Below are 18948 nucleotides of genomic sequence, written 5' to 3' on the forward strand. Positions count from 1 at the left end.
GCTTGCCAGTAGCTTCTCATGGGTCAGTGGTTCTTTCTGGGGTTTTTCCAGGTTCTTCCTCCACCATTAATACAGGCCGCCATGCTGAAAAATGGCGTTAAAACCTACAACAACAACAGCAGGCATATATAAACATTCTTCTTTCAGTCCTCATGACCTTTCAACCCCATATCTACAGATTTCATCTTTACTCCATGTACAAGCAATCCACAAAGTTTCATCTGGGAGAATGATGCAGAACACTCATTGCATTTTTATTATTATTTTTTTTATTACAATTTTCCAATCAGAGACCTTGACCGATGCCATTTTGAACCCTCAAAACAATGGGCTTCTTCCATATCCAATATAAGCTATGCATAAAGCCTGTGATGAAGAACAAATGTTGTTGTGTAGAAACCATGTTTCTTTTTCAGTTACAGTAAACCCGACCTTCGAAAATTGGACACAAAAATCACCAACGTTAGTCCTTACCCAATGTGCCAGCTATGCACATACGTCTGGTCCAGGTATGCAAGCTATAAACCAAAAGTCTGGTACTGGTACGTGACAAAGAATAAATATTATTGTCTGGAAAATAGTTCTCTTCTTTCAGCTGCAGTAACAGTGACTTTGACTTTTGACCACAAAATCACTGGACTTCTACCTAACCCCAAGTGCAAGTTATCTGCAAAAGTTGGTCTTGATCTGTGATGTTACACTAAACTTACTGTGCAGACACCATTTTATTTCTCAGTTGTAAAGATGTTGGCCTCTGACCCCAAAACTGATATGCTTCTTTCCTACCCACATGTGCAAGGTATCCATAAAGTGTGGCAATGGTATTTGCTGTAGTAGTCATCATACAGAAAAGAAAAAATTCATCATACAGAAAAGAAAAAATTCACTGCCAAAATGGCACACATATAAAAAATAAATAACATTAAATGTTAAATAAATGTTTAAAAAAAAGCTAGCTGGTCATCTGCATGAAACCATCACTTACCCCAGCTGCTGCAAGACTTTCCTAGCTTCAATAAGAGCTTCTCGTTTGAGCCGTCCAAAGGGCATCAAATCTTCCTCCACACTAGCCTTCTTCAATGCTGCTTCCATCATACCCACATTTGCCTGAAATTTTATCAACAAGATTGCTATGAATGAAACGTTTCCGAGAGATTAACATGCATTTACAACAGCCAGTATTATGCTGACCTGCTGTCAAGCCATATACATGCATGCTGTGACATGCCATGTGGGCCTCTAACAATAAAATAAGAACATTCTCTTCTGTGATATAAGTAGAGGTATTTTAATGAACAGACAAAAAGCTGAGATTCACATTTTTATATATTTAATTTATGGTTCCTAAAATCTGCTTTAAAAGCTATACTCAATAACCACATAGAGAAGCCAGATTTTACTGGTTAAAGTAACAAGCTTTGTGTTACCCTGGAGTAACAACCTATGTTGCAAGCATAGTATGAGGCCATCCATGAAAAGCATGCAGTCATCTCATCTAACTTCCTACTCATTCACATGAAAAGCATGCAGTCATCTCATCTAACTTCCTACTCATTCACATGAAAAGCATGCAGTCAACTCATCTAACTTCCTACTCATTCACATGAAAAGCATGCAGTCAACTCATCTAACTTCCTACTCATTCACATGAAAAGCATCCAGTCATCTCTTCTAACTTCCTACTCATTCACATGAAAAGCATCCAGTCAACTCATCTAACTTCCTACTCATTCACATGAAAAGCATGCAGTCAACTCATCTAACTTCCTACTCATTCACATGAAAAGCATGCAGTCAACTCATCTAACTTCCTACTCATTCACATGAAAAGCATGCAGTCATCTCATCTAACTTCCTACTCATTCACATGAAAAGCATCCAGTCAACTCATCTAACTTCCTACTCATTCACATGAAAAGCATGCAGTCAACTCATCTAACTTCCTACTCATTCACATGTACAATACATGAAAAGCATGCAGTCCACTCACCTAATTTCCCTACTCATTCACATGTACAATACATGAAAAGCATGCAGTCATCTCATCTAATTTCCCTAGTCATTCACATGTACAATATACATGAAAAGCATGCAGTCATCTCATCTAACTTCCTACTCATTCACATGAAAAGCATGCAGTCAACTCATCTAACTTCCTACTCATTCACATGTACAATACATGAAAAGCATGCAGTCAACTCATCTAACTTCCTACTCATTCACATGAAAAGCATGCAGTCCACTCACCTAATTTCCCTACTCATTCACATGTACAATACATGAAAAGCATGCAGTCATCTCATCTAAGTTCCCTAGTCATTCACATGTACAATACATGAAAAGCATGCTGTCATCTCATCTAACTTCCTACTCATTCACATGAAAAGCATGCAGCCATCTCATCTAACTTCCTACTCATTCACATGTACAATACATGAAAAGCATGCAGTCATCTCATCTAACTTCCTACTCATTCACATGAAAAGCATGCAGTCCACTCATCTGATTTCCCTACTCATTCACATGCACAATAGTGGAGTGAGACCTATCATAATTTGTAATCACTGATATGAAAAGTTTCCCAATGAATAAACATGTTTTCCTACTTCTACCTGCATTGATCAGAAAATGACTTCTGTGTAAGCTCAGATGTACATATGGTCATCAGTTTGAACATGTTATGTTAGTAAAGAAAAATAGAGTAGGTCACAGTAACCTTCCTTGGTTGCATGTGTGCAGTAACAATAGATGTGCATCCAATTATTAAGGTTCATTCTTCAAATATAAGTACAGCAAATAATAAATTAAAACCCTTAAACATGTCCAAAACTTCACTTTGGATTTTACCATCCTGAGTTTTGATGAATCTAGAAGTGATACATAAGCAGGTTTGTTGAATATCTCCTTCAATCTGAGAGATAATTAAGAACTCTTACCATTTCCTTGATAATATCCTGAACTTCTGCTGACAACTTGGAAAGACTACTTGTTTCCAAACTGAAATTCACTTTGTGTACCTTCTTTGGCTTGTCGTCACGAGGTATCAACCGGTACTTCTTGGGCTGATTCTCAAACCTGACAAAAGAAAGTAGTATCAAAATGTAAAACAGTGGATGGAAAATGCACAAACTTAACTAGTAAGGAGAAACTGTATACAATGAATAAACTGTTGCTTTCCATACATGATGAATTAGTGAGAAGTCAGTGTGTACTAAGTGAAAATCAATAGTATAGTATCTCAATTATTTCAAAAGTAGAATGGTGAGGGGTTGACTTCTTTTGAAGTCAGTGTTCAGTTTCCTCCTAAATATCATGCCATTTTGTAATAGGTGCATCTAGTGCATGAGTAACATTTACAAGTGAAACAAACATTTATATTAAAAGTATCCAATTGTTACATCTACTAATGCTAAAATGGCAAAAGAGTGATAAAGCACCAACTGAAATTATATTCATGGTATTTGATTCAAAATATACAATGATAATGAAATTATGATAATGGCTAAATAAAAATGAGTTTAAAGAGCTATAGTTACTTCCCCTTACTCAGCAGCTAAATAAAGTGTATCTAGTATGCTCTTTTTGTCTCTCTCTCAGTATATATATATATATATATATATATATATATATATATATATATATATATATATATAAGCTGTACTGATTAATCGGTCAAACTCATAATTGGGCCAATTATTAGAACAATCCGTATAATCGGTATCAACAGAAATAATCGGTGCCGATGCAAACAAATTTCCAAAATATAAATTCAATTATAACATTTTATCCTGACATAACTTGAATTTTAAATCGGAATTAAACAGTGACAATTAAGGAACAAACATTTAATTTGGGGGTTAAATGAAAGACAATACATTCTTAAAAGTTAATACTTTTTAACACATTTGCTGTAAACTACTACTGATTGTCTGCACCCAACAAATTATCAATACCATTCATGCACTAATCCCAATCACAGCAGCCAACCAGTCAATGAGGCATGTGGCTGTTGAACTTCCAGCATAAACATGTTGTTGTTGTTGCTGTGGAGTTTCACGCCATTTTTCAGCACACGATAGACTATAAATGGCGGTCAGTATTAATGGTGGAGGAAGAACCCGGGAAAACCCCAGAAAGAACCACCGACCCATGAGAAACTACTGGCAAGCTTTCTCACATACCCACATTAGCCGAATCCGAGACTCGAACCAACACAGACAGAGGTGAGATGGCAGTGATCCGTAACGGAGAGTGCTTTAGACCACTCGGGGTCCCGCTCCAGCATAAACATTAGCAGATACCTAGGCAGATTAGATAGCTATCGAAATTTCCAACTACTACTAAACTATGACTCACTATAGTTAATCTGTTCTTTAGCCAGTCCTGCAATGCTGCTAATCAACGAATAGTGGTTGCATGCTGAAGCAGCTGAACGCTGACATACAAATTTTATGCAGCATTGATATTTGGCATGCCAGCACCAGTGATGTTACCCCTGGATACCCCAGCTGCTGAGCTGCTTCAGTGCGCAACTTGCAGTGTAGTGCATGCATCCATCCTGCCACGTGGACAACACTGTAGTAACTTACTTGATTTAAAACAATGTTTCAAGAGCGCGAATCGATTGGATTATTAATACTGACTAGCGATTGTACACTATTAAATATACTACCAAGCCTATGCATAATGTCAAACTCAAATACACTCAAGTTTAGTCTGGAATTACTTCATAGTAAATGCAGTCGACGAGTCCAAAGTAAATTACACACTTTGCAAAGCATGCATTTCCAGAGGTTAAAAGGATTCTACAAACTATATGAGATAAAATCTTGTCCAGCACTTGCGCTGCAAGCACATCATCGAACATGGCGTTTCTGGCAGATAAAAAAGAAGAGGATGTTGCGCAGTTAACCTCAGCAGCTTTAGCAACTCCTTGTACTCAGACTATTGACGCCATGATGGAATGCAATCAACCACTTGCACTTGACAACCCAAGAGCTATTAGTGTGCACAAAGTTTCTGCAGAGTTCATAGCAGTAGATGTGCAACCATTATCCATTGTTGAAGACATTGGATTCTGATGTCTGATGGCCAAAGAGGAACCGCGCTATGAAATTCAATGTCAGAAGTACTTTTCCACATCTTTGATACCCGACGTGCATAAGGTGATATATAGCAAGAAGTGTGATTTAGTTTCTGCCCAATATGACCTAGTTTGACCTCTAATGTGTGGTCAGACCCGTCCATCAGCGTAGCATTATTGAGTATTATGGCACACTGGCTGATGGAAGACTTTCAGCGGAAACGGGTGATTTTAGCAGCGACACCTCTCAATAATCACACACAGGAGAATATTTGGCGAGCAGACTGGACAAATTATGCGAGGAATAAAACATTCCCAAAATCTCATATCCATGATTTTCTGTAGGACAGAAGTGCAAACATGGTTTAAGCAATGCGTCAGGCTGAAATCAACAGCATCAGCTGTTTTGCACACACGCTGCAATGAGCTGTCAAAGAGGTTTTGGCGATCTTGCGATCCATAGTCAGTAAGTTCTGGCACTCCATCCTGGTACAACAGCAGCTCGAGGAGCAGCAGGAAACATCTGGCGTTGCCCATAAGCAACTCATCTAGGACGTCCCGACATGCTGAAATTCTACATACAGAAAGTTGTTTGCGTTATATGAACAAACACAAGTCTTGGGGGCTTATGCTACTCTCTGTGACCTGTCTAGCCTAATAGCCCAACAGTGGGTCTTGATTAACAATATTGTGGACATGTTAGGCCCATTTGCAGACATTACCAAAGAAGTGATAGCCAAACAGTATCCATCATTCTTCCTACGCTGAAATTCTCCAAATGTTGCTGGCACTAGAGCATGAAGCGAGTCAAGGTATTCAGACAATGCATCGTGATATGCTGATGTCACTGAAAACACACTTTGCTGACGTTGCCAGCAACAACAAGCTTGTCATGACCACCATCATGGATCCACAATTTAAACAATGCCTATTCAGCAAAAAATTACTTGTGACCAGATCCAAAGAATGGCTTAGAAAAGAATGCATCATAGTTGCATCAGCTGACAAGCTGGAGGAACCCCAGACCAAAAAATGAGAAAAACTGAAACTGAAACAAATGCCACTTAACCATCAACGTTGTGTCTCTGGGATTTCTTTTCTGTGGCCTGGGACAAACCCGTTCTGTACTGTCAACGAAACAACCCAAGTGGATTACGCCGTTTGATGCAATGCTTGAATTGTATCTGGCCAGCCCTCTGTTGCCACGAGAAGAAGACATATATAGCTGGTGGAATGCTCACAGGTTTCAGTTTCTCTACTTGGCCAAATTAGCTAGATGCAACTTGTCTGCACTAGCTTCAAACGTTCAGAGTGAGCAGCTATTTAGTGGCGCAGGCCAGTTTTCGGATTGTTGTGGAATGTTACATGGCGAGTAGGAAGACATGTTACTTTTGCTTAAATACAACCTACCTCAACTAGGCTTTCAGTATTAGCTGCAGCCAGTGTACAGTGACATCTAACTTTAGTCTTAAAGCATGCGTATTATTAATTTTAATTATTATTGGGCTATCGTTATTGACACTTTTTAGTCATCTATTGAAATCTAGTAATGGAGACTTGCATCACTGAACATAAGTTAAAAGACTAGCTTAATACATTTTCATTCATTTATATCTTGATTTGGCAAACCATAACTCCTAATCCGGTTTCTGTTTATTTTTGTATAGAAGTTCCAATTCACTTGCTGCATAAACGACCTTGTTATAACTCACACAGCAAAATACCTGTTTGCATTACACTAATAAGTTTATGAACCAGTCATTGTTATAAAACAAATAATAACGATATAATCGGAATTGGCAATTTTAATAATCGGCATAATCGGTGAAATGTGGCATTGGTACTGCTTTTATATATATATATATGTACATATATACACACACACACACACACAGTGTGACCCTGCTATAACACAGAAGTTGGGAGCCATAGAACCCGACCGTGTTATAGACCGAACCGTGTTATAAGCAACCAGGTCAGTTAGCTGAAGAAAATGATGCATGTACCCCAACAAATTTGCCGGTGGGGGGGAGGTAATAAACGTTGGCGGTAAAATACATGCTTCATTGGCACAGTTACCATCTTAAATCGATGCATATTAAATGGGAAATACACCTGTAGTGAAAACAGATAAGGCATGTATAATATTTTACTTTATTTAGAGAACTATGGTTTGGTACATGTGTATACTGTTTATATATACATGTCTTATGTATAGCATGAATAGCGTATCAACACTGTGTATTCACCTGCAAATCTCATCACATACATTGAATCCACAATACAACTAATTCCATTGAAAAAATCCACACATTTAAAATATTCAATAATTTTGTCACAGGTCATATAGGTCTGAATTCAGTGGATAAACATAGCAATCATGTAACGAATGATGAAGCACATTTACTTTTCAGTACTTCACAAATTGATAAAAGTTAGTTTGCATTTTAAGCCGATGCTGGTAGCATTCGTAAGCAAAAACTTTTTCCCTGCAAAACGGAAACTTTCACAGCACAGTAAACTTGTTCCACTAACGTTGGAAAATGCAAAAATCCATCAGATTCCATTGCTTTTATATAGGTTTGGTACTGACGTCTTTGAAGAAAAGTTCTTTGTTTTTATTTAAGATTGTACTCGGCTTTCCTTGATGAAATATGCATTCGCTATTGAAGTCACCGCTAAAGGCCAGCTTCAGAGAACCAAACAAATGTCTGTTTCTTATTGTAGCGGCAACATCAAATAACTGTATTGCATTACTGAGACTGATTTTTTTTTTCATTTGCTAAGTACGTTTTCATAACAGTTGGTGCTTCAAAGGTAATGTTTTCTTTGAAATTTCAGCTAACTATTTTATCTGGGTACATTTTTAGAAAAGGAATTGGCCGTCATTCAATTTACATTAAGTTGGTAACTGCATCACCCAAGTCTTTAGCTTTCCCCCACCTTGTCTTGTATAGCTAAGATAATACACATGCCACATTTCAACTGTTGTAACTATGACTTGTACTTAATATTTGCTTTAATTGAAACTGGTGCAAGGGTACCTGGCCAAATGTTATATGCATGTATACTGCAATATGTGAGTAACTGACTTTGTGGGTTCTGTAAACCCTGTTTTCTGCACGTGTCATACTGTTGCCACAAACAGGATTGGGAGGAGCCCATTCCATTTCATGAATAGAAAGTTATTCCCAACAACAAAAGGAGACAAGAATAAAATGTGAAATAATCCCAATATAAATTGCATGTATACTGACAGATGTTGCTCTGTACTAATGCACAGCAAGTCTGATTGTTACTGTGGTAACTGATTGTAACAGCAACCTCCTTGACCCAAACAAATGGTCCTGTTCCCAAGTCAGTAATTAAAATACAATATCAACTGTTCCATGAACATCTGAGTGATAATAAGTCTGTATTATTGACAACATTTAAGACAATAACCATGTCAAATTTTAAGACTACTGGCAATTCCATAGCTATATAATGACTTCAGAACTTGAATAAAAGATCCAATGTGGAAATATATTGGAGTCAACATTCCAAGGTAAAATGCCATGGCGGGGGAGTAGTGCTATCTAAGACTGAATATCCAACAACAATTCACAGATGTTTTAGAACTCCAGTATAAACACATACTGATTACTGAGATACTGTAACACAATCTCACTCACCATAATTATGAGGTGATGGACAGGTATCAATTGCTGTAAGGTGATAATATATACTCAAATGCTCTCTCTCATACATACATTTCCTATACAGTATCTGCCTGAATATTCCTAAATCTGGAGTTGCAATTAATTATTTGGGCATAGATGTAAATGAAAAGTTGTAAGACTTACATTTATGGTACACATCACTATTTTAAACGTGGCCAGATTTTGTGAGACAAGGCATAAATGGCCTTAAATACAGTCAATATGTGTTGGCCAACTGTTAAACTTCTTGAGCAAGTGGCCAGCCAACATGTCTTTGAAACATGCAAGAGAACCTCTTTCTGAGCAGAGAAGTGCTTTGGTAAGTTGTATTCCTCAGTTGCCACCACAAGACACTATTATAAATAGGGTATAACATTTCCATATTGGGCAAACAGACACAATCTTCATTAAGCATGTCAGGGCCTACGAACATGTACAGATTTAATCTGACAAGATGCTGGTTCATGTAAGATCAGTGTAATGAACCAGTACATGTCCTAAGCAATTCTCAAATGTCTCAAGACAAAAGACATTTATCACATGCCCTTGCTACTTAAAAGAAACAAAAACCAACTCTTCTGACATTATTTTTTCAAGCATTCTGTCTTGCGAACCTGCCCAAAAAATTAGTATGTACTGAAAAAAATAGTATTTGTAATATTCAAAAAGATTGCAAACTATTCATTAATATAATAATGTCAGACACTAAATCTTGGTATTTTCTAATGCCTTGTGCCATCTACTTGAGCAGATCATTATCCTGCTACACAATACAATTTCAGCACATTTGCCTAAAACCAAGTTCTTAAAATATTTATTTCAAAAAAGGTCACTACAAACTTACTTTTTGATATTTGCCCACGTATTACCGGTTTTAGAACGAAATATTTTACAGAATTCTAACACAGCCTGTGGCAGCTTTGGATAGGGTGTGTGTTGATACTGCCCTTTATCTCCAATTCTGCCCCACCTTGTAAACAGGATGTAAATATCTTTCCCCTTGTGGTGAATAATCTGAAAAATACACAACACTTGCATTTCATACGTATTCTGTCTGATTGAAATCTGAAACCCATCTGACAATCTTACTAGTAAACCACTAACAGTACAATGCTAAAAACTTGCAGTGCTGCCAGAACAATTTCTGGGTTTACGTTTTCAGACATTTCAATGGTTTCCAAGGTTGAAGTGAATTATATAAGCAACACAGAACATGCAAGTGATAATGTTTAAGTTGTCCATATTTTATTGTAAACGTATATCCACAATATCCACTTTAATTGACACTTGTTATTGTGATATCTTTTATGTAACTACATTTCAAAATGGAGACATTTTATGGGCTTCATATCAATGAAATCTTTATCTTACACTGTATGGGCCATATAAATACCTCGAAATTTTCTTCTTGTCAAAAATACTAAGACTCTTTCATGTATATCCTCCATCCCGACATGTTACTTTCCTACCATGGTCCAAAGCATTCATGTACTTTTTTCATTCTTTACTTTCTTGGTAATGTAATCAAAGATACAAGTGATAATAATAAGCATCTATTTGTTGTACTGGAGTTTTTAAAATCTTCTCTTCTATAACAGAACATAATTACAATTAACAAAGAGGTAATAAATACAAACTGTCTCTCCACATCTTGCTTGTAACCCCCCAAATCTTAAAAGCTAGCATCAACAACATGAATAAATGTCAATTAATCAGGCAAACCTTACCTGCATTTTGTAAAAATTATATGTGTCCCACAGACCACTAGAAACATCAATTTTGGACAAGGTGACATCATATGGCATCTTCATGGCTCTGTCATAAACCACCTCCCTATAAAGTATTTAAAAATATTAAAGTAAATCAAAATTTTTTTTATACATTTATTATGAGAGAGAGACATTCTGAAGTCAGTTCATGGATGAGGCAATCACAAGACCTATGATCTGTCTGAAAAGAGAGGATATTTTTTAAAAACTGGATCAAAGAAAATACGATTTTAGAAATGTGTAATATAAAGACTCAAAAATGTGGCTATATTGTACAACAAAAGTTACTCTGCATACCCACTGCTGAGCTATGATCACCCTGACAGTTAAACAATTATTCCCAAAATCAATGCCATATTTCATTATGTATATCACACATAAATGTTTAACATCCACCCCAAATTTCAACCATGTGAGGTTAACAACTTAGTTCTACCATAAGACATGAATATAGTGTTCCTACATTTTAAAATCTTCATGATTTACTAAACATTCTGACATTTTGGACACAAATGCTTTTGTTCTTTACTCTATGGTCTTAAAGAAAAAAAGTGAAAATTCAAAAGGCACAGTAATGTGAATTAAATCCCAAATAATCCTAAATGCTCTACTTCAAGTTCAAAGTTTATAATGTTCCAAATAATTCCAATACTGAATGTGCTGATGAATCAACTTCTGAATGTGCTGATATAAAAAAAAGTCTTGATGTATCAGAATAATAAAATCCAGAATGTTCCAAATAAATTCCAATATTGAATGTGTTGATGTGCCAATAGTCTTGATGTATCACAGTGATATAATCCAGAATGTCAAAAAGTCAATGACCACTTGGTGGTTCCAATGAATAGTATAAATAAATGATTATCTCAAATTATTGTTTTTTATTATATGCAATGGGTTATGTAAAATTTTATTTTGTAGCTGACCTTGTCCAAAATCTAAGTTCCTTGTCCACCTAACCAGAATTTTTTTTTTCAGTCTGTAAACAATTAACACATAGCTATATTTTCTCTCTGAGTGTGAGTTGAACATTAGATCATTATCAATAGAAGTTAACATGTTTAACTTGGTCTGAGTCAAAGACATTGTGTTAATCATGTTCTTTATTATAATTTTACTAACAGACCTTTTAATTAGAACTTGGTTTTTTTTCTAGAAACTTCTGGCCCACTTCCAGGTTATTCCTGTAATAACACCTGGGCATAAATAATTTATATTGCTGCATTCAGATTCTGATTTGGGTGAAATTATTTATTATTATCTGGATTTGTGTTAGTAATGCTATATTTGTGAATTAATTTGCAACAGCATAAGGTTTTTTTAAATACATTTTCACTTTGTATTCTTGGGAAATAAAGGATTTGTGGATTTTACAAGGCTTGTTGCTTCTCACTCTTTTTTATTATTTACTATACGACCATAGAGTAAACAATTCCACCGACTGAACATAAAAGAGGAATTAATAATTTTGTTTACCTCACCCTGTATTAATTTCACTTGCCTAAGACACTATAAAATGCCCATGATGTGGGTCATTTATAATGAAAAAGTCTATCAAATTGCCAATATGTTTGCTTTTAGAAGTCCAAGTTCATAAATGAGGTTAGGCCTTGATCTCAAAGTAAACATCTTTGTAAAAAAAAATGATAAAACTTGGGAAAGAAAGAAATCTACCCTAATAATGAACAAATGTCAAGCACACAATATAAATTAAGCATATATATAATTACTCGCAGAACTTTCTATTTGTATACAGCTATGATTAGTGTGTCTCATATTACTAGAGTTATTATGTGGCCCATTGATATTTTGTCTGACCATATTCAGACTCGTGATCAAACACAAAGTGCTCTTTGAAGGTTTAGGTACAGTATTTATACTTATTTGGACCACCACGACCACTCTGAAAAATGTCTGAAGTGTCCAAGCTTGAATTTGCCCAGATAATACATTATAATTATGTCTGGCACATCACAGCATTAGCTATTGTAGATTACCTATGAAAAGACCATGGTGAGTCGATGAAGCATTGATCACTTTAAAGTCACAAAGTATCAAAATAACCACATTTTGATATTTTGGATGCAACTACATGGTAAACTGAGAGGATTTTTAATTTAGGATGCATTATTATTATTATGATACCCTGAGTGGAACTGCCCTGGCATTATAAAAAGATATGATTTATAATGCTGAATGCAATAAAACCCTGGTATGGTAAAAACAGAAGAGGTCTGCTGGTTATGTAAAGCTAATTATTGCTACTTGCCTAAAATTTAACCACCTAGTCCTATAACTTACCCGACATTCCTAAACATACATCTACTGTCAACTTTTGGTTTCAGATCCTCAGATTTGACCTCCACCTCCATGCTCTCCTCATCCAATCTCATTAATGTGGCCTCTGCATCCTCCTGGAAGTTTGGTGAAGACAATGGAGACAGGATACCATCAGAAACTTCCATGGATGTGAATGTAGGCTTCTCCTAAAAGGGAAATAATAATAATAATAATAATAATAATAATGAAATTAATAATAATAGTAATCATCATCAATAATTATTATCATCATTAAATCAACATTCACACAATTTCTCTCCACAAAACAACAAGTACACCTCTCCCTCAACGGAATCAAAAAATACAGACCACACTATTAACAAGTATGTGAGTTACTTAAGGACCACCAAGAAATGAAGTGATACCATCCCTGATGGACACTGAAAACCAATGGGGAAGGAAGCACCAACTAGGCTGACTAATGACTGAATACTCGTTTTATAATCACATTTGTATTACTTGCTTCTTCTAATGTAGTTATTTCCTTTTATGAATAAATTATCTTTATTTTCAAGATACCCAATCACTGAAAGATCATTAACATTATTCCTAATGGTTTCAAAAATCATCACGTGCACTGAAAAATGTTGTGCATTATGACACTGATTTTTGTTGTTCCTGATTCACAATGAAAAAAGATCATTTAAAAAAAATCAGGGACATTTATTAACTGAAGCAACCATAAGTGTTGAAACTTGTTCTTTAAAAATTGTTCTATTGGTAAAATATTTATGTCATGATTTCACAGCAAGTAAAAGTTACACTTATCATCCTTGACAAAATTTATGAGTGCCAATTCAAGAATTTTAAGAAAACTACTAACTTTGAACTCGCTTCACCAAGTACTCATTTTCACTTGGTTGCCTTGCTATCTTTGATCACATTTGTGAACGAGTCAGCTAATTTAAGGTAGTTTACACAATAATATTTATAACAGTGTTCAAATGATCAATTTAGATGAGCTGACCTGACACACAAGTAGGGCCACAAGCTCTTACACGGGTAGGGTTTGCATGCCTATAACTTTTCTGTACGTTGATGCAAGTGGGTAGGACTAAATCAGTGGCATAGACATTTTAACATAGTATCTTGAAGTGAGCATGAATTCACATCAATAATACAAGTAACTATATGCATCCAACCATGAAGATACAGCCATCACTCATCAGTGCCAAAGTTTAAGTTTACATAACATATACACAACATGCAAAGGTTAATAATGAATCAGGAATAATAATGATAACTTACTTGCTTATCTGAAGACGTTCCACTCAATTTCTGCAGCAAATTAGCCAGTTTAACAGCTCCCCTTATTAAAGCATGATCCAGGGGAGATAATCCAACATGGTCCTTTTGGTTAATCGAAGCCCCTGCATTATGAAGTATGAACAACATTTCATCATTATCATATGTTCCATACTCAAGTGGGCACACTATGTGATGAACCACGGTCCATCCCTGAGAATCTTTTGCATTGAGGTCAGCTGGACTGGTCTTTTCAACCACAGGGAAATCAACTGCACAAAACAGAAAAGAAATCTGCATATGCAGGCTATAAAACTCATTTTTCTCTAAAGTGACAAATACAACCAAATGAGGAAGTAAAATAGCTCGAGTGGCATGTTATATACAAATGGCACATTATAAACAAATTTCACGACCTTCTCCCAATTAATGACCTTCACCTCTGAGCTAGGGACATAATTTTTGAATGACAAGATGAGGATTTGGATAGTTTCATCCATTATCAGTTGGGGTTTAAGTGACAGGAAACTGGTCACAGATGTACATTATCCATTGTGATCACTCTGACCTTGAGGTGGGAGGTACAAGTGAATATATGATTCACTTTCTATTCCAAGTATATAAATTGCTTAAGTTTCATTAAAATATCTTCAGTGGTGCTGAAATTACACCCATACATAGACAGTGGTCAGTGATCTATCTTTTACCTCGCATTGAACTTGACCTCAAGACAGAGGATATGGTCGTGGCTTGTGACAATCTATCTAATCATGACTATTTCAAGTTTTAATGTACATGTAACACACCTGAAAAGGATAGAGTTACATTTTACACTGCTCTGACCTTCACCTTCAGGCAAGTGGCATGGCAATAGTAAGCAAAACACACCATCCATATGTAATACATAATTGGTGCTGGTGTTGGTGTCAGGTTTAACGCCATTTTTCAGCACACGATAGGCTATACATGGCGGCCAGTATTAATGGTGGAGGAAGAACCCGGGAAAACCCCGGAAAGAACCACCGACCCACGAGAAGCTACTGGCATGCATAACTGGATTATGGTTTCAATAAAATATCTTCAATGGTTCAAAAGTCATAACCTTACATTTGTAGAGTCTCACATTTTCTTGCTGTGATCTTCACCCTGAGGCAGTGGGCATGTGACAAACTGTCTGGTCATGAAATATAACTGGTTCAAGTTTCACTATAGTATCTTCAATGATTTAAGAGTTATACCCGGCAATGATACAAGAGCTATAGTTTCCATTGCTGTGACCATCTTCCTGGGCGGGGGGTTGCATGTCTATGGTAGAAAGCTCATCATTTATTCATGAGACATAACTGATAAAAGTTTCATGAAAATGTTTTAAGTGCTTACAAAAATACACTTCAGACAAGGTTGTAAGTCATGGAATTACATTTTCTATTGCTGTGGGATGTTACATGACAGAGTTGAGTCACGATATATACTTGGACAACATTTAATTAAAATCTCTCCAACAAAGTATCGGGCCAAATGGGCAGACAACACCATAGCACAATATGTCCAACTTATAATCAGTGTGTGTCTGATTTGTATTTAATGTAGCTTTAACAATTTTTAGTCACACTGCTAAGATATCTGCAGTGTGGCAGTTTAAAGTGATGTCTAGTACTGGGGCATCATGCTGCAGACATGAAACATGATGTCCCACCCAGCCATGTTAACCTGACACCAGGCCGACCAGTCCTAACACTAAGCTCTTAATGCTGAGCAACAAGTGAGGCAGCTGCTAGTACAATTTTTATAAGTCTTTGGTATGACTTGGCTGTATTCCAACCCATGACCTTCTGCATTTAAGGTGGATCCTCTAACCACTTAGGCCATCAGAATGGTCTATCGAAAGATATCATGTAAAGAAACCAAGCTAATAATCTTGAATGTGACAATGAGATGAAACTGTTCCAGAATGCCTAATCTTAACTTTTCCAACTTTATTTCATAGAGATTCCTCAACAAGAATTTCATAGACAACTAAAGGTTACATAATCCCCAAACTCTGCAAAGTCACCCATGCTTTCGAAAACAAAAATCCCAAGCTATTTTTCCTGCATAACATTTATTTTATTCAAGAATCACTTATGACCCTTACTAAACAGACCAAATAACATTTTAGTTCAGGAAATGTGCATTTTTAAAATCAAAAGCTGTTTCTATTTATTTTGAGATTCTCCTAGAACATCTGAAATAGACATATGACTATGTACCAAAGCTTGACATGCTACTAGAAATAAGTGTAACTACTGAAATTCATATAAATTTGCATCCAACATAATTTTATTTTCAAAACGAAAATGTTAACATTATACTGCAAACTGAATAATCTAGCATGAACAAAGTCTTTTGTACAAGGGATGTTTTCAATTTTGGATTAAAAGCCCTTAAAAATTATGTACCTTGTGATAAAAGAGGATTTTATTTTTAATTAGGTTTTTTTTAAAGAATTTCACTCATGTCTATTTGGTGCTCTAACATGTACTTTCAATGTTATCTATGTACTGTATGCTAATGGAGTCTTTGTCAAGGACACCAAAAGCATGGGATTCTGCATTGAAAATTATCCCAGTATACAGTAGATTTCTAAGAACATGTACAGGGATAATTTTGGTAAATGAAATGGTGCCATCTGAAAGCCCACAAAGTTTTCTTTTTAAATATTCCAACCAAACGATAGCGAATCTTGGTTGCCAGCACTTTCATGTCATTGCATTCAACTTTGCCTTGATTTTAAGTGCATTTAATTATATCAAGTCAGGGTCTAATTTTGATGCTAACAGTTGGGCAAAACTGCCATTTTTGGATATGTTCCTGTCAGATGATTAAAATGCTGATGAAATACTATTAGAAGTTTTAAAAAATAGCAACATTTTTTAAAATATTGTTTTACATCAGTTCTTGTGTATCATAAAATTGCAATCTCAAAGTATGTTGCAGCTGAAATTTTGCAACTACTTCCATATCAGAAGGCCTTTTCGTGAATCTGTATGATGAAATATTAGAAACACTTGTTAATTTTTATTAATAATGGACCTGGATATGTCCACTGAGGCATAATTTGATTGGGCAACAAAAATCCAATATTTCACTGGTGGGGTAAATCATGTGTTAATTTTTTTGCAATTTCATTTTGGGCAGGAATTCCATAGAACGCAATATCATTTTTGGCAGGAATTCCACAGAATGCAATATCATTTTTGGCAGGAATTCCATAGAATGCAATATCATTTTTGGCAGGAATTCCATAGAATGCAATATTATTTTTGGCAGGAATTCCATGGGCAGGAATTCCACAGAATGCAATTTCATTTTTAGCAGGTGTTCCACAGAATGCAGTATGATTTTTGGCAGGAATTCCATAGAATGCAATATCATTTTGGGCAGGACTTCCATAGAATGCAGTATCTTTTTGGGCAGTAATTCCATAGAATGCAATATCATTTTGGGCAGGAATTCCATGGGCAGGAATTCCACAGAATGCAATTTCATTTGTAGCAGGAATTCCATAGAATGCAATCATTTTTGGCAAGAATTCCATAGAATGCAATATCCTTTGGGCAGGAATTCCACAGAATGCAAATTTATTTTGGGCAGGTATTCCATAGAAAGTAATTTCATTTTGGACAGGAATTCCATAGAAAGCAATATCCTTTGGGCAGGAATTCCATAGAATGCATTTTCATTTTTGGCAGTAATTCCATAGAATGCAATCATTTTTGGCAGGAATTCCACAGAATGCAATCATTTATGGCAGGATGTATATCCACCTTCCTCTTTTAAGGTAAAAGTTATCAATGTCAACATTTTATTCATCTTGAAATCAGTACAGGACAAAGTAATTTCACTTTCTTGGGCCTGTTTTGGTGACATGCAAGACTCTAAGGTGACTATTTGAACAGAATCACCCCTATGTGTGGATACTGTAGATGTTCAGATTCTCCAACATAGCCTTGTCAAATGTTGACAAGCAAAATGACAGCTCCTCTATTTCCAAGTCAGTTAATATGTGTTCCTTACTTAATTTTTATAACATAAAAAACAAAAATGATACCAACAAGGCATGGACAATCAGATATGGAGTCTGCTGGACCAATCCAAACACTAAAGCACTTGGACTGACTACGTATTTTTCTGGCAAAGTAATCATAAAGGAGTTGTGTCTCAAAGGACTGACAGTTCTGCAACCTCCAAAAATTCAGGTAAGGGCACAATAAATGGTGGTTTCTAGTAAGAACTTGTATTTAGACTTGAAAAATACTTCTGACTTCATAAATATCTTAAATGAACAATGAAACATGTGAAAACTACCTCAACCAAATCTGGGAGTTGTTGTTGTTGTAGGGTTTAACGCCATTTTTCAGCACACGATAGGCTATACATGGCGGCCAGTATTAATGGTGGAGGAAGAACCCAGGAAAACCCCGGAAAGAACCACTGACCCACGAGAAGCTACTGGCAAGCTTTCTCACATACCCACACTGGCCGAATCCGAGACTCAAACCCACGCAGTCAGAGGTGAGATGGCAGTGATCTGTAACAGAGAGCGCTTTAGACCACTCGGCCACTCGGGGCCCCAAATCTGGGAGTAAACCATTCAATTTTAAAGTAAAAGGCAATCTCAAAATAAAAAGACAGTTCAATCATTCTCTAAAAGACAGAAGTGAGATAATGCAGGAAGTAGTATGCTTGATTATAATGGTGAATCCATCCACCCTTACAACTTAAATGGGTCTGTTCCAGTCTGAGTTCTACTACATTTTATGTAATACTA

The 18948-nt window shown here is 36.0% G+C and overlaps 1 protein-coding gene across 3 annotated transcripts in view; it reads right to left on the minus strand.

Annotated features, from left to right (window-relative positions):
- LOC149804499 (poly [ADP-ribose] polymerase tankyrase-like) overlaps positions 1-18948 on the minus strand; it is a 201083-nt gene that overhangs the window by 36189 nt on the left and 145946 nt on the right. For all 3 annotated transcript variants that reach the window (XR_016416027.1, XM_089940712.1, XM_089940711.1), the window contains 6 exons: positions 14142-14410; positions 12855-13039; positions 10512-10617; positions 9629-9798; positions 2937-3075; positions 986-1107 (listed from right to left, as the gene is read on the minus strand). Coding sequence is in view for 2 of the 3 variants with exons in the window: in XM_089940712.1 (XP_089796838.1) it covers positions 986-1107; positions 2937-3075; positions 9629-9798; positions 10512-10617; positions 12855-13039; positions 14142-14410 (991 nt within the window). In the remaining variant the exon portion in view is untranslated. The remainder of the gene's footprint in view (positions 1-985; positions 1108-2936; positions 3076-9628; positions 9799-10511; positions 10618-12854; positions 13040-14141; positions 14411-18948) is intronic.

This window comes from Sinohyriopsis cumingii, chromosome 2 (genome assembly GCF_028554795.1).
Source record: "Sinohyriopsis cumingii isolate HCF-2022 chromosome 2, ASM2855479v2, whole genome shotgun sequence".
Lineage (NCBI taxonomy): Eukaryota > Metazoa > Mollusca > Bivalvia > Unionida > Unionidae > Sinohyriopsis > Sinohyriopsis cumingii.